General features: G+C 37.8%; 1 protein-coding gene and 1 pseudogene across 18 annotated transcripts in view; one reads left to right on the top strand and one right to left on the bottom strand.

Annotated features, from left to right (window-relative positions):
* SETD2 (SET domain containing 2, histone lysine methyltransferase) overlaps positions 1 to 17031 on the bottom strand; it is a 153442-nt gene that overhangs the window by 60919 nt on the left and 75492 nt on the right. For 6 of the 18 annotated variants that reach the window (XR_012431081.1, XR_010584712.1, XM_065539431.1 and 3 more), the window contains 3 exons: positions 12242 to 12376; positions 10349 to 10468; positions 7827 to 8489 (listed from right to left, as the gene is read on the bottom strand). The exons of 2 other annotated variants lie outside the window; for them this stretch is intronic. Coding sequence is in view for 8 of the 16 variants with exons in the window: in XM_065539431.1 (XP_065395503.1) it covers positions 7827 to 8489; positions 10349 to 10468; positions 12242 to 12376 (918 nt within the window). In the remaining 8 variants the exon portion in view is untranslated. Of the gene's footprint in view, positions 1 to 4677; positions 4895 to 7826; positions 8490 to 10348; positions 10469 to 12241; positions 12377 to 17031 lie in introns of all 18 variants that reach the window. 10 more of the 18 variants (XR_010584720.1, XR_012431083.1, XR_012431082.1 and 7 more) reach the window with 5 other exon arrangements.
* Positions 12739 to 12878, top strand: LOC123572114 (small nucleolar RNA U13; annotated as a pseudogene).

The raw sequence follows: 17031 nt of genomic DNA on the forward strand, positions 1-17031 counted from the left end.
AACAAAAGAGTTTTCAGGAATGAGTGTATGTGTGTGAATATTAGCAGCAGAGGTCTACTGCCTGACTAGAATGGCTTGAGAGGAGACCGCAGAAATAAATGCAGACCACACCATGCCAGGCATGCGAGCCAAGTTAAGAAAAATGAACTTAATTTTAACAGTGTAATGGTAAACTATTTGCAAATTTTAATAGGAAACTGAGATGAAGGGATTTGTATTTCCAAAAGATCGCTCTAGCTACTGAATGTAGCACAGATTATAGGGGGCACACAGTAGTCACTCACTATTAGTAAGAAGTAATTTATAATAACCATTATTCCCAAGATGCCATAACAAAAGTAACTCTTACTACAAAGATTAAAAAATTGCGCATGCCTTTGAAGAAAGCAATTCCATGGTCTAGTGAGAGGAAACAAGCATCTACACAGGACATTTCAGTAATCAGTTAAGATTATTACAGTTGTATAGAAGTACAGAAAAGGACAAAGCATGAACTGCAACTCATTCAGAAAAACAAAACAAAACAAAACAAAACAAAACGGTATTCAAGCAAGGAGAACAGTATGTTCAAGGACATGAAGAGGTGAATATGTATGAGAAGACTGATGTGCCTCATGCACTGAGTATGTAAAGAGAAACTGCCTGCTAGGCAAGAAGTTGAGACAGACATGGAATTACTTTCTCTATCATACACTAAAGGCTTTATTCTTGGAGTAATGGAGTCTCTGAGATGTTACTAGAGGTTCCTGTTAATCACATCTGCGTTTTTAAAATACTGTAGCATAATGAAGGATAACATGAAAGGCGAAAAGAATGACAGCAAGAAGGATAAATGTTGTAAAAGTGTAAGAAATAGCAGGAGACTGAATTAAAAGTAGCAAAGAAGAGATGTTGTGCCTTATTTATTTTTTAGAGACAGAATCTCACTGTGTCACCCAGGCTGGAGTGCAATGGTGCGATCTCAGCTCACTGCAACCCCTACCTCCGGGGTTCAAGCAATTTCCCCTCCTCAGCCTCCCCAATAGCTGGGATTACAGGCACTGCCATCATGACCAGCTAATTTTTGTATTTTTGTAGAGACAGGGTTTTACCATGTTGGCCAGGCTGGTCTTGAACTGTTGACCTCAGGTGATCCACCTGCCTCGGCCTCCCAAAGTGCTGGGATTACAAGTGTGAGCCACCACGCCCGGCCTGCTGTGCCCTATTTAACATGGAGAACAAAATAAATCTCAGGTGCCCCAAGAAATACAACTTTTTAAGGGATAGGCAAAAGAAAAATGAACAATGAGAATTACAGAATGAATCTCAAAAGATTCAAAGGAGGGTATGGTGTCACATTAACAGATGGAAACAAATGATAGATTAGAGTGGTGAAGTACATTGTGTGTACATACATGTTAATTGATACACACACACAGAGGCATATTTTATACAATCTGCTGACGGGTCCTAGAAACAATGTCCCAGTATCGACAACTTCATCTAGAATCCAGATATTGGTTTTAAAAACATTTCCCAACACGAGGAACAGGAGCTTCTTGATAAAATGACCAATTCTAGGGCTAGAGAAGGGATAGTACAAGATGAGCCTGGAACAGCATATTGTAGCCAAAAGGTAAGAGAAAATAATGGAGATATGTCAGAATGACACAAAAGCCAACATGAAAGGGCTTCTACTGGCCAAATATGGGACAATGAAGGCATCAAGTAAATAATGAAGTTAATAGATCATAATCAATTGGGTAAAATAAGAATCTATGAGTAAAACAGTATATATCAATGAATGAACAAATAGGAGAATAAGTAAACTTGCTTACAAAAGAATGTCCAATAAACAAAGTAAAAAGAATAACGAATTAGAAAATCACCATTTGGCAACCACCATAGTAGTAAGTAATTCAAGCAAATCACTGGATGCTAAATCTAATGGATACATTTTATGAAAAACAGGATATTTACATATTTCCAAAGTTGCTCATATGTGATGCTTTTTAATTATAAAGGGAAAGATCGTAACTTTGCCCTGGAGAAGTCTGGCAGACTACGGCTTAATCGGCTTAATCGAGTGATCAAAGTTGACAATGCTAGTAATGGGAAAATTCAGTACCATGTGAAGAACACTACTGTAATATTCCTGACAAAAAAAAAATGTATACCTGAATCCAAACAAAGGAAAGTTTCAGACAAACCCAACTGAGGGATATTCTACAAAAATTCAAAAATACTTTAAAATGTGAACTTTATAAAAAATAAAGGCAGACTGAAGAACTATTTCAGAGTAAAGGGTACTAAGGAGACATACAACTCAATGTAATGCTTGCTCCCATATTAGATTCTCAGCCTTTTATTTATTTATTTATTTATTTTGCTGTAAAGGCCATTATGTGATATGTGAACAACTGGCAAAATCTGAAAGAGGTCTGATGATTAGATCATAGTATTTTATCACTGTAATTTGCTGACTTTGATAAGTACACTAAAGTTACACAGAAGAATACCCTTGGTTTTAGGAAATACACAATATCCAGGGGCATCATATCTATAACTTAGTTGTTGTTGTTTTGTTGTTTTCTTTTACTTTTTTTTCCGACAAAGTCTCACTCTGTCATCCAGGCCGGACTGCAGTGGCACCATCATGGATTACTGCAGCCTCAACCTCCTGGGCTCAAGCAGTCCTCCCACCTCAGCCTCCCAAGTGGCTGGGACTACAGGCACGTGCCACCACGCCTGGTTAATTTTTTAGTTTTTGTAGAGATGGGGTTTTGCTATGTTGCCCAGGCTGGTCTTGAATTCCTGGGCTCAAACAATCTGACCGCCTCTGCTGTAACTTACTTTTTTAAAGTTCAGAAACAGAAAACAATAAAAAAAAAAATTATGGTAAAATGTTAACACTGGGGAATCTCAGTGAAAAGTTTAGAGGAATTTTTCAATGAATTTTCTCTAGACTTGTCACTAGAATATGTACAGAATATTATTCTTGCAGTTTTTCATTAAGCCTGAAATTATATCATAATTAAAAGTTTAAAATATCAAGAAGGAAAATGTATGTTTTCATTATGGTTACTATAAGACTTATACTACCTACATCTATACTAAATCAGTCTCAAGTTTCTGACTGACTTGGTCACAGTCCTAAGGGAATAACAATATTCCTTAATGATCACTTCTAGCTTGGAAATTCTATAACATATATACCCTCCCACCTCTCAAGATAGTTGTACATCCAAATCACTTCCTAAACAGCATCAAGACTTCTTTTAAAAAACTAATTTCATGGGCAGCAATAGAAACATGATCATTATGTCTTTAGGGAAACAGAATTAAGAGCTCACCCAAAAGAGTAAAGTGAAAATGACTTCATTCAAAACCAGAATGTTTAGAGCAGCCAGATTCTGCACTTTATCTTTTAGATCAGGTGTTGGCAAACTTTTTCTGTAAAGGACAAGATAGTAAATATTTTAGGGTTTGTGGGCCATCCAGTCTCTGTCACAACTACTCAACTCTACCACTGTAGTACAAAAGCAGCCATAGATGATAATACATAAACGAATGAACATGGCTGTGTTTCAAAGAAAATTTTATTTACAAAAACAAACAGTGGGGCAGATTTGGCCAACCCTTGATTTAGATGAAAGTATTTGTTTAAAAAATGGACCACTAATAAATTTTTGCCTTTTACCAAACAAGACATTTATTTAAAAATTTTAATGTAGATGTAGCTAAAACAGTATTCTTTAGGGGCAATTGTAATTTTGTTAAAGGATAAGTAATATTAATCTTTATGGATACAGAATAACCTTACTTTAGTAAGAATTCAAAAGTTATCACAGAAATCCAGGACACATAATTTCATGTTCAAATGTTGCACAGCAGATTTCACATAAAATATTAGTGATGGAGTGAAAATCCAAGCAGTGACTCAAAACTTCTCAGTTTAGGCAACTCTATGTTTTATTTTAACTTTTCATAGAGAGTTTTAATATGTAGCTTTCTAGGGAAATACTTGATTTGCTAAATTAAAGATAATGTCTTGAGATAAAGATGAAATAAGAGAAGAATAAGAGTAGTCATTAGAAAGAGTTCAACTTATCACATGTAGGTAATTTTGTCCCTAAATCATCTAAATCCAGATGCAAATGGAAATACCCAGACTTCATTTTAAGGAGAGATGCACATCCTATCATCTAAGTGTTTATAAGAGAGGCTCTGGAATCACTAACCATCACAATCTCTTGGTGTTTAATGGCAACTGAAATTGCCAAGTTCACAGGAACCTTACCTCCTCTTCTTATGATCCAAATGAATGAAGACATTCCAGTCAAGTTACACTTAGTCACCACTGGTAACCAGCTGTTTTGCCCTATGAAGTCTAGGGTATATTTTCAGCATGAGGGGTGATATGCAACAATTTCTTTTGCAAACAGAAATATATGCACATATCCCTGCTGAAAATGTAGCCTAGTAAATTTTCACATGAAAACAAATACATGCTCTCAAGTGGCAATGTGCTAGGTGATGTTTCTGGTTGAGGTCTACTTTAGGAGTCAAAATGTGTAAGCCTTGTGGAGTCAAGGCAGTGGTCCTGTGTATATAGGTATAGAAAAAGTAGCTCACTTAATCCTTTCTCGCCAGTAGGGATTTTCCCGGAACGACATCCATTGTCGGCAATGGACGCACCAAAATAACGCCGGCGCCAGTGAGTTAACCACCTCTGTCCTCTTTTCACCTATTATATTTTTCATGCATCATCCAACTTCCCAACCATCTTCCTGTTTCTTCACAGAATGCACGCTAGGTTCTCGTTTTTCTTCAGCACGAAGTTGGAAATGGAGTTGAGAAAAGGAGACACATGGTCAGCTGGTGATGTTAACAAGCTCCTTGCTGCCCTGAGAAGCTAGATGGAAATGGTTCAAGTTACAAGGGGGATCATCATCAGATCTGGGAGGACAAAGAGTAATTCACGAAGCTTCATTCCCTTCCCTCCCACCCTCTTTCATTTACTGATGATTCCTATAGTCTGCCATCACAGCAAAACCAAGATTAAGGAATCTGAAGCAATCCCTTTCTGTTCTTCACTCCATCCAGTGTGTAGAAAAGCCAAGCGAAACACATGTCCGCCAATGTTATGGTGGCTCCCAGTTGGTCGGGGAGACTTGAAATGGCCATAACCACATAACCACAATCTTACACCAATGCTTTTTAGTATGATCTTGGAATTAAAGATCAGCAACTAACACAGTGTTTGACAATAGGTGCCTTTATTAATAAAGGTAGGTTGAATAAGACATTTTCTTTTCAGTTAATGTCTACTCGAACACATAGGTGGAAGTCAGACAGAAGTAGTTAACTCTTTCAATGCCGGGATCGTATAGATATATAGTAATCACATCAAGTCAATGTGTTTCTCTAAAACATGTTCAAATTATGGATTCCTGATTTCAGACTTCTGGTTAAATGCTATCTATGTTTGTCTGGTTTTTCTAAGAACCACCATAATCAGAGTTTTGAAATCAGAGCCATAGTAAATGTTAATTAGAATGATGGATGAATTAAGAACCCCAGCACCAATGTGTAACAAAACATCACAGTTCACAGTCAAGTAAAAACATTTCTCAGTAATACAATTCTAGATGGGTAATGATTCCAGAGCAAACTAAAGTTTGAAGAAGAGAGAAGAATTTTACTTAATGGCTCCCTTGACACTAAGAATCAGGAAAAATCCAAAGTATGAAGGATAAGAAGTATATATTTTAAGTACAAATAAAGTTTTAAACCTCAAATCAAGAGGATCATCAAGCTACATAGTATTATAAAATTGCTTTGATGTTTCAGATAGCAGTGGGGAAGATAAGAAAAAGGGGAAGAAATAATTTTGTAGGACTCAAATGTGTGTCCAGAGTGTGAGTTTAAATTACCACGGTTACATCTAATTGGGTTAAGTATATCCTAGAGAGTAATTCATACCATTACAATTACAGAAACCAACTATCATACAGAGAAACAAGAATATTTACTTTTTCCAGATTTTAAGACAGCTTTACAATGATTACATCTTAGCAGTTTTAAAAAATAACGTCAACCAGAGACTTCTCCAGCAAAAGTAAACTACTGGTCTATAACCCTACTTATTCTCCTTCCATAAAACTACAGCTGTAAAGGCCTTTTTTGTGTCCATCTGTGTACTTGTCTTCATCTCCACCTTCTTAATTGAGCTTCTTTATAGGCTCCAACTAGCAGCCTCCAAACACAAGAGGGACTCCTTTTAGGGACTCCTGTGCTGTCACAAAGCAGGCCTTAAATAAAATCCATCAAGTGACTATCCCAACACTTCTTTCAATTAACTGCAATTCTGATTCCTGCAGTTCACATACTGACTTCATAAGTAGATTTACTATGAACCCTTCCTTTTATATTTAGAAAAAGGCCTGTAAGGCTGAGTTTATACTGAATTGTAAGTGATGAAAGTAACATGAGTAAGAGCTCAAATGGGTAAACAAGAGCTGAAACCACAACATACTTAAAGAAGGGTCTCAACACAGCAAATGAGGAAGCACAGTACACAACCACCAACTACTCATTTTGCTCAGTGTTTAAGGCCAGTTTCATTGGGTCAAAATACAGGATTTAATGGAGGGAGCTTTGTCATCATAATTAGGGGCAGGGAGGATTCAGGTGTTCATCTTGCTGCAAATAAGTCAAGATTGTTGGTTTATTTGGTTGCTTCATCTCTGGCAGAAGAAAGGAGGAACAGAAAAATAGAAGCTAGTAAGTAACCTGTTCCCACAGGGTCCTCAAGACATGGATCCCAAGTCCAGATCACTTACAAATGAAATGTACCATACCTCTCCTACGTTTATCCTGTTATTCATTCTAGTGTTTATCCAAGACTCAGTCTGGGTTTTCTGCAAAGCAAACCCTGCACACATCTTGCTACACTCTTCAACAAGAGATTATGTGTATAATAGGCATAAGAATTCCAGATCTATTTTTCCTCTTTTGTCCAAAGAAATAGGCATTTAAAAGCAGGCCCATTTCAGAAACAATATTAGAAGTGAATACCAACTAGTTCCATAAAGTTGTTTTTTTTTTTTTGAGACGGAGTCTCGCTCTGCCGCCCAGGTTGGAGTACAGTGGCCGGATCTCAGCTCACTGCAAGCTCCGCCTCCCAGGTTTACGCCATTCTCCTGCCTCAGTCTCCCGAGTAGCTGGGACTACAGGCGCCCGCCACCTCGCCCGGCTAGTTTTTTTTTTTTTGTATTTTTAGTAGAGACGGGGTTTCACCGTGTTAGCCAGGATGGTCTCGATCTCCTGACCTCGTGATCCACCCGTCTCGGCCTCCCAAAGTGCTGGGATTACAGGCTTGAGCCACCGCGCCCGGCCCATAAAGTTGTTTTTCTAAAATACAAATTTACATTCAATCATTTTTAATAAGCTGCTAAGTTACCTTAGTTTTCCAATTTATTTTTAATTTTCCATTAATACAACTGATTTCCAATAAATTTAAACACTAATTTTTTCTCATTACAAATAGAATCCTAAGTTTGCTACTCAAATGATTTTTGTTTTTAATGTGAAGAGCACTTAAATGACTGAACTCACTATTATGATATACTTTTCTAAGTGAGAGAAAAGAAGACATTTGTATATTAGTTTGGCTAATACGACTCTTGCCACGGTTTAGAGGATGTTTGAAACACACAGTAAGAGAGACATTATTCCATTTTTCAGAAATATGCATGGCTAAAAAAGTAGTTAATTTTGCTTAGTTTTGTAGAACTCTAAACCTGAGTAATTCAAGTTGAAATGAACAAAAGATGCTTCCTTACCTTTAGATCTTTCCAACTGTCCAGGAGTTTGGTGGCCAAATCACTTATATCCACTGTTTTATCTGGCTGTTCTTGGCTCCTTTCACTCTCCACATCAGACACACCCTCTTCTTCATCTTGGGATGGTGTTTCTTCATTAATAGGTTCTTCTAGTTTTGTGCCATTGCTCTCTTTGGGCTCTATTTCAGTGTCAGCTTCTGGTTCAGACGTAGGTAGCTTACTAGCTTCTATGTTGGTTTCACTCTCAACTTTGCATTCAGGCAGCTGTTGTGGTAGTAGCTGTTGTGACTGCAACTCTTCCTCTTCCTCTACAGGAACATTTTCTAATTGATCAAGATCCTCTTTGCCATCCTTGCCTTCTAGCTCACTGGTTGCATCAGAGATTGCACTGTCCATGCTATTTTCACTTATAATTTTCAGTCTGCGAAACATTAGTTTCTTGGGAGTGTCTGTGTCAGCTTCTGTGCTCAGCTTGGTGGAAGGATCAGGTGTGTTGAGTGGTGTGTGAGCACGCGATGTATTCTCACTAGAATACCCATCTCCTTCACTCAACGGAGGGACAGCAGTCTTAGTCTGAGACCAGCGTTGAATAATTGGAAGTACTTTGCTTTCCTCCAACATATTTTTAGTAGGAATGGGCAAGTGTTCCAAAGTCTTTATAATCTGATTAAACATAAAAAAAAAATTACATCACTTTGTACAGTTGACTTTTTTTTTTTTTTGCAGACAGAGTCTCACTCTGTCGCCCAGGCTGGAATGCAATGGCATGATCTTGGCTCACTGCAACCTCCGACTCCTGGGTTCAAGCAATTCTCCTGTCTCAGCCTACCAAGTAGCTGGGAGTACAGGTGCTCGCCGCTACACCTGGCTAATCTTTTGTATTTTTAGTAGAGACAGGGTTTCACCATGTTGGCCAGGCTGGTCTCAAACTCCTGACCTCAAGTGATCCACCCACCTTGGCCTATCAAAATGCTGGGATTACCAGCATGAGCCACTGCACCTGGCTACAGCTGACTTTGCTTTTGTTTTTGTTTTTTTTTGAGACAGAGTTTCGCTCTTGTTGCCCAAGCTGGGGTGCAATGATGTGATCTTGACTCACTGCAATCTCTGGCTCCCTGGTTCAAGCGATTCTCCTGTCTCAGCCTCCCAAGGAGCTGGGATTACAGGGATGCACCAACATGCACAGCTAATTTTTTTTGCTTTTTTTTTTTTTTTTTTTTAGTAGAGTCGGTGTTTCTCCATGTTGGTCAGGCTGGTCTTGAATTCCTGACCTTAGATGATCTGCCCCCCTCAGCTTCCCAAAGTGCTGGGATTACAGGCGTGAGCCACAGCGCCCGGCCTACAGTTGACTTTTTCAATCTCTAGATGGGACTCAGATTATTTCTGCAAGGGTAGTGCAGTTTTGCTACTGCTTTACTAAGACCTACATCTCTGTAAACACAAGCATACTTAAAAATCATAATATTGCTTTCTTTAAGAAAGAAAAACTTTTAATAAGACTGATCAGCAAGAATAAAATGTGGAGCAACATCACAACATCAAATAGGACTGATCAATATCCTCTACCAGTAGTTCTTAAACCTGGGTAGCTTTTTAAACATATACACTACTGGACCAATCCTGGGTATTTTTTCTTAAAAAGTTCACCAAGTGCCTGCGATATAGACTTGGGCGCTATGTAATAACATATTTAAATGATGTCTGTCATACACACAAAAATGCAGACATCTCTTTAGCTTTTGATAAATAGCTATCTAGCAAAGAGAGACCCTCTCCTCATTCTTAGACAACCTCACCCCTTCTGAAATCCAAGAATTTTTTCTGAAGTATTCTTCAATGTAGTTCCACAGAAACCCCAAGGCTTCCTCAATTTCCTCAAGTCAAATCTCCTGGGAGAAGGATGGAGGCAAGAACAAGTACTTATCTGCCCATTCCTTTTTGTTTGTTTTTAAAAGTCTTTTATTAAATAAAAGACTTTGGGATTATATTACAAATTAGAAAGTTAGAAAATATTATCAATTTCATAGAAAGGTAAAGATATCATTACTCCACTAACAATGCTGTCAATGAACCTTTACTTAGATCTTTTAAAACACTTATTTAAAAGATTCCTCAAAATGTTCATACTCTTGTTATGCAGAATTCAGATCTTTACCAATTCTTTAGGCCCCACAGTTCAAATTTTATATAACTTCCCATCTTTTTAAAACTCTGGTTTTAACAACAAACTGGATCTTTCACTTAACTATGTTGTTGTTGTGATTATATCTTGCTCTTGTAGTTCCCTGTTATGTAGTACCAACCTTAAAAAGATACTATAGGAAAACCATGGGACAAACTACTAACAAGGTGAATGTACGGTTAGATAGTTAAAGGAATGACACTGAGATGAAAAAATTATTTGATTATTTAATACCACTGATACAGTGCTAAATTCATAATTACTGATATTATCACATACCCACAACCTAGGCAATCAATATAGTGGTTTTAAGAAACAAGCAAGCTAAATGTGAACTGACCTCTTCCTGAAGCTTCTGGTTACTTTCCCGGCCGTCACCTAGCTCTGCCATCCAGATCCACAACAAAGACAGCCCATGACGTTCCAGAAAGGACTTCAGGCAGGACTGTGAGTGTGTGTTCTTTCATGGGGGAAGGGAGACAGGATGTAGAGTATTGGGAGGCAATACCAGAATATTACAAAGAGCCCGAGGAGAGTTCATGTATATATTACACACTATAGAGTTCACTTACATTCACAAAAACAACCTAGAAACTCTGTTTTCATTAGCCTAAATGGAACTCTACAACAAATGCTTTAAACAGATTATAATCTTCTCTGATACACAAAATATAGCCAGTCAACTGGGATTTTACTAACGTAGAAAATTACATAAATATTAATAAGTCATTTATAATGAAAATTCTGAACTAAGAAAAAATTGCATGTACCTTTTTAAATAAAACAAAACCATAAATATTAATCATTAAATAATTCTTTCTTCTCTCCCTTTCAGATGATTGTTGAAAAGACCTCTTTTTCCTGTTTTGTTTTTTAATCATCATGGTTTTTTTAAACCGTGGCTTATGACTATAATCCCAGCAATTTGGAAGGTGGAAGAGGGAGGGACTGGTTGAGGCCAGGAGTTCAAGACCAGCCTGGGCAAAATAGCAAGACCCTTATCTCTACAAAAATATAAAAATAAAAATTAGCTAGATGTGGTGGTGTGTGCCTGTAGTCCTAGCTACCAGGCAACTGAGGCAGGAGGATCACTTGAGCCCAGGAGTTCCAAGGCTGCAGTGAGCTATGATTGCGCAACTGTGTTCCAGCCTGGGCAACAAAGCAAGACCCTAAAAAAAAAAATCATTTTGTGTTATCTAACATCTTGTGGCATACTTAATAAACTGGTGTAAAAAAGAGTACTGTTAAAATTTCATGCTTTGAGATCATGTAGTACAAATGGCTTTGGCATGCTAATAATTGGAGGGTAAAAGGCTATGACAAGTGTGATGAATTATTACATTTAAAAAAAAAACAAAAAACGCCACCACATTCTTTGAATATAGACAGAAAGCAAACCAGGTCTACTAATGCCATGGTCCCCAACCTTTTTGGAACCAGGAACCAGTTTCATGGAAGATAATTTTTCAACGAACTGGGTGGGGGATGGATTCAGGATGAAACTGTTCCACCTCAAATCATCAGGCATTAGATTCTCATAAGGAGTGTACAACCTAGATCTCTCGCATGTGCAGTTGACAACAGGGTTCATGCTCCTATAAGAATCGAATGCCGCTGCTAATCTGACAACAGGTGGAGTTCAGGCAGTAATGCTCAGTCAACTCCTACTGTGTGGCCCCGTTCCTAACCAGCCCATGGCCTGGGGATTAGGAATCCTTGTACTAATAGATAAAATGATACTGAACCCTTTAGTCATTTTAAATAATATGGTACAAGCTTTGAAAGTCATACACAACTCACACATCCATTTAAAAAATAAGACTGGCCGGCCAAGGTGGCTCACGCCTGTAATCCCAGCATTTTGGGAGGACGAGACAGGTGGATCATCTGAGGTCAGGATTTCGACACCAGCCTGGCCAACACAGTGAAATCCCATCTCTAATAAGAAAATACAAAAATTAGCTGGACGTGGTGGCTAGTGCCTGTAATCCCATCTACTTAGGACGCTGGGGCAGGAGAATTGCTTGCACCCAGGAGACACAGGTTGCAGTGAACTGAAACTGCACCACTGTACTCCAGCCTGGATGACATAACAAGACTCCATCTAAACAAACAAACAAACAAACAAATAAATAAGACTAACTCTTATCAGAATTATTCCTTCTTCATTTATCTTCATTCATTCATTCCCACTCCAAAACCAGAAATAAAAAATAAACATTAAAGTGTTCACCTGTATGAGTTCCAGACAGGTAAGTTTCTGCTCCAAAGTTTCAATTCTAACCATTAGCCGGCATAAGCTGAGCACCTGGTTTTTATCAGAGAGACCCTCACCATTTTCCATCAGAGCTTCTAGCTCTCCATCCACCTACCACAGCAAATAAAAATACCTTTTTATAAAACAACAACAACAAAAAACTAAAAAACCCAAAAAGTTGCTCAACCTTATCAATTATCAGGAAAACACAAATTAAGACCAAACTGGGAAACCATGGTATTAGACTGAGGGAAAAAATTAAGAAGGCTGATAATATTAAGTCTACTGTTGATGAAAGTATAAAGTGGTATAATATATTTGAAATGCATTTCATTCACTCATCAAATACGTATCAAGAACTTATTATGAGTCAAGTATAATTCTAGGTGGAGATGTGCAATGAGCCAAAACAGAAAAACCTGCCCTTATGGGAGACCATAAACAAATTATATTAAACTAAAAGGACTTCAGAGATCCTTTATGGTTCATAAATATGATGGTTGGGTTTTCACACTGCTGTGTGAGATATATCTCCCTCAAACTTAAATAAGTTATACATTTTAATATATAATGACCCTTTTATGATGTCAGCATATGAATGACCCAGCTGATGGGGCAGAGTGCTTCAGAAAAAAATAAAGCATTAGCCTGAAAAATAGTTGTATCCCCATGCACAGAAATTCTACCTATCAGAACAAACTGTAGAGAAATTCTGCACATGTGTACCTGAAGATTCCTAAGAATGTTCATTGAAGCAACACTTATACTAGCAAAAAATTGCCAACAACCCAAATATCTGTACAAGTTTGATAACCGGCCATGTTCATGCCATGAAATATAATACCACAGTGAAAGGAATCAAGTACAGCCAAATGCAACAACATCCATCAATCTTAAAAATATGTCATTAAGAAAAAGCAAGTTCCAAAGAATTACATGCTATATGAATCCATTTTTATGTACCTCAAAGCTGAACTTTTTAGGGATACATATGTGAAAAACTGCTTTTAAACAGGCAAGGATGACCAGGCATGATGGCTCACACTTGTAATCCCAGCACTTTGAAAGGCTGAGGCAGGAGGATCACTTGAGCTCAGGAGTTTAAGACCAGCCTGGGCAACACAGCCAGACTTCATCTCTACTAAAAATCAAAAAAAATTAGCCAGGTATGGTAGCATGTGCATATACTCTTAGCTATTCAGGAGGCTGGGGCAGAAGGATCACATGAACCTGGGAGACTGAGGTTACAGTGAGTTATAATTTTGCCACTGCACTCCAGCCTGGGTGACACAGTGAAATCCTGTCTCAAAAAAAAAGGCAAGGAAGTAAGACCCACAATGTACAACAGTGGTAACCTCCAGGTAGGGAGAAGGAAGTAGAGAAGCACTAACAAGGATTTTATAATTATGCTTTGTAACATATATATTCTTTGAGTGTTTTAAATATTAAATGTAAATAATGGGGGGTTGAGAATCAACCTACCAAAGGTTATTTCCAGTCCTGCATTATGGCAGTTACAGGATATAAAGATGCCTTCAAAGAATTTATTATGGGGGAGATTAAATTAATTCATATGAAACCAAACAAGGAAGCATTAACTGTAAATGTTACGTAGACCTAAGAGGTCTACGTAAGGGAGTAATTAGAATGAGTCACTAAAATAAGATTAGAAATAGATAAGATAAAGACAAGAGGAAAAGGTAAGCAAAGTAGTGAGGAAAGTGTGAACAAAGGAAAATAAGAAATCATAACAGTGCATAGGTCAACAAAGCTCAAACAGGTAAGGCATGGTGAGGGACTGAGAAAAACCATACCAAATAAAAGATTGGGCCAGATGCAGTAGCTCATGTCTGCAATCCTAGAACTTTGAAAGGCTGAGGCGGGTGGATCACCTGAGGTCAGGAGTTCAAGACCAGCCTGGCCAACATAGTGAAACCCCGTTCCTAATAAAAATACAAAAATTAGCTGGGTGGCGTGGCGGGAGCCTGTAGTACCAGCTACCCGGGAGGCTGAGGCAGGAGAATAGCTTGAGGTTGCAGTGAACCGAGATTGTGCCACTGTACTCTAGCCTGGGTGACAGAGTGAGGCTCCTTCTCAAAAACAAACAAACAAACAAACAAAAAAAGACCGGTGTTAGATTAGAAGATCTCAATGTAACATAAAATAACTTGAATTTGATAAAACCTGAACAGAATCCTGAACAAGGGAATAATATGATCAAAGTGGATTTTTTTTTTTTTTTTTTTAAGATGGAGTTTCGCTCTGTCACCCAGACTGGAGTGCAGTGGCGCAATCTCAGCTCACTGCAACCTCCACCTCCCAGATTCAAGTGATTCTCCTGCCTCAGCCTCCTGAGAAGCTGGGACTACAGGCATGTGCCACCACACCCGGCTAATTTTTTGTATTTTTAGTAGAGACAGGGTTTCACCGTGTTAGCCAGGATGGTCTCGATCTCCTGACCTTGTGATCTGCACGCCTCAGCTTCCCAAAGTGCTAGGATTATAGGCGTGAGCCACCGTGCCCAGCCCAAAGTGGAATTTGAGAATAATTTGTGCGGCAATAACAGAATCAAATTTAGACAAGCTAGAGACTAAGGAGAAGACATACAGATAGCATTAAAACTTAGGAGGAAATGATGAAAGTCTACAATGAAATGATTCAGAGAAAAGCAAAACTAAAAGGAAAGAATCTTAAGAAAATTTTCTATTACTTTTTCTTTTACTTAACTAGCTATTTATACCTTACTGTAATTTCAGGCAAGGCACGGAACATTTTTATTTCATACTGTACTCGAAAATTCTGGTAAAGAATAAGAATGAGAAAATATAAAGTGCTACCTGAGAGAGGCTGTGGAAACTCAAAACCATTTTTCTTTCTAAAATGTACATTTAAGGCTCATTCTTTTTCATTTCCAATACCATTTAAGTTTCTGAGTAAATACATGAACAGAAAAACCAATTTAAAGTTGTCCTAATCCAAGAAAGACAATTTCATTAAAGATATCTTTTCCTTGCATATCCTAAAAGTAAGCTTTCCTGGGTCCCAAATTCTATGGTATTAGAAGAGTTCAAGGGATTTAAAATTCTACTTTCCCCCTCAACTGTAACAGCCACAACACAGATTTTGACAGAGTTTTGAGATGTAAATAAAACAGGACTAAAAAACGAGGTATTTTTAGCCAGGCACAGTGGCTCACACCTCTAATCCCAGCATTTGGGAGGTCAGGGCAGGCAGATCATCTGAGGCCAGGAGTTTGGGACCAGCATGGCAAACATGGTAAAACCCCATCTCTACTAAAAATGCAAAAATTAGGCCAGGCACGGTGGCTCATGCCTGTAATCCCAGCACTTTGGGAGGCCGAGGTGGGTGGATCACCTGAGGTCAGGAGTTCAAGACCAGCCTGGCCAACATGGTGAAACCCAGTCTCTACTAAAAATACAAAAATTAGCCAGGCATGATGGCAGGTGCCTATAATCACAGCTACTTGGGAGGCTGTGGCAGGAGAATCACTTGAACGCGGAAGGTAGAGGTTGCAGTAAGCCAAGATCATGCCACCACACTCTAGCCTGGGCAACAGAGCAAGACTTGTCATCATAAATAAATAAAATAAAATAAAATAAAAATTAGCCAGGTGTGGTGATGCACACCTGTAATCCCAGCTGTTCAGATGGCTGAGACAAGAGAATCACTTGAACTTGGGAGGCGGATGTTGCAATGAGCTAAGATCATGCCACAGCACTCCAGCCTGGGCAACAGAACAAAATACTCTGTCTTTAGGAAAAAAAAAAAAAAAAAAAGATGTATTTTCTTTTTAAAATTAGGTATGTTATGACTGTTTAAAACTCTGAGATAAAGCTAAATTATGTTACTTACATTCATTCAATAACATTTATTGAATAGATATTGTAATAAGGCATTTCCAGGATATAAAGAAAATAACGTTCTAACTAAAGAAAAAGAAACAGTAAAAATGCAGAAACTGCAGTATAAATTAATTTTTGCAAACAAAATAAAGACGAATAACCCTTGAACAGCCATCAGTGGTTGTACTATACCACACATACATATAAATGCATGCCAATTCCAGTGGTGATAATACAGCTCCCCTAATTTTGGGTGCTCAAGCATAGCAATCAATTGTGCAGTAACTTTTAGGGTACCTGGGAGAGACAGGTGGGAAGACTGAGTTTGTCTCCCTTCCTTTCAATTAAATTACATTTGCTAAAAGTACTAGATTTTATGTATGGGTCAACATCATCCAAGAATATGAGGTAAGTAACTAAAAGTAAACATAAATGTTAGAATGATTAGGGTATATTTTTAAAATATTGATAATTGGAAAATTATATCTTAAATATATTTATATGTTTAAATATAATTAATTTATATAGAGTAAATATGTATTTACTCTATATAGTGCATATATATGCACAATTCTACAGTACTTGAAAATTTATTGAGTACCTAATCATTGCAAAATATTATTTTTTACTACTTGAATATTTTTGGCACTAAGAGGTCTAAGTAGCATTTTAAATACTTCTTGATGGAATACAACATACAGTATGCAGTATACATATATATACAGAAAAATATATAAACAATTAGTAAACAGGTTTAATAAACAGGTGAGCAACACCCATATAGCCACCATCCAGGTAAATTTAAAAACAGAATACTGCCAACATTCCTGCAGTGCCCCATGTACCTACCCCTTCCTAGTTATAACAGCAACTCTTCCTGTGCTTTAGAGATAACTTATCCTA

This window comes from Macaca fascicularis, chromosome 2, assembly GCF_037993035.2.
Source record: "Macaca fascicularis isolate 582-1 chromosome 2, T2T-MFA8v1.1".
Taxonomy (NCBI): domain Eukaryota; kingdom Metazoa; phylum Chordata; class Mammalia; order Primates; family Cercopithecidae; genus Macaca; species Macaca fascicularis.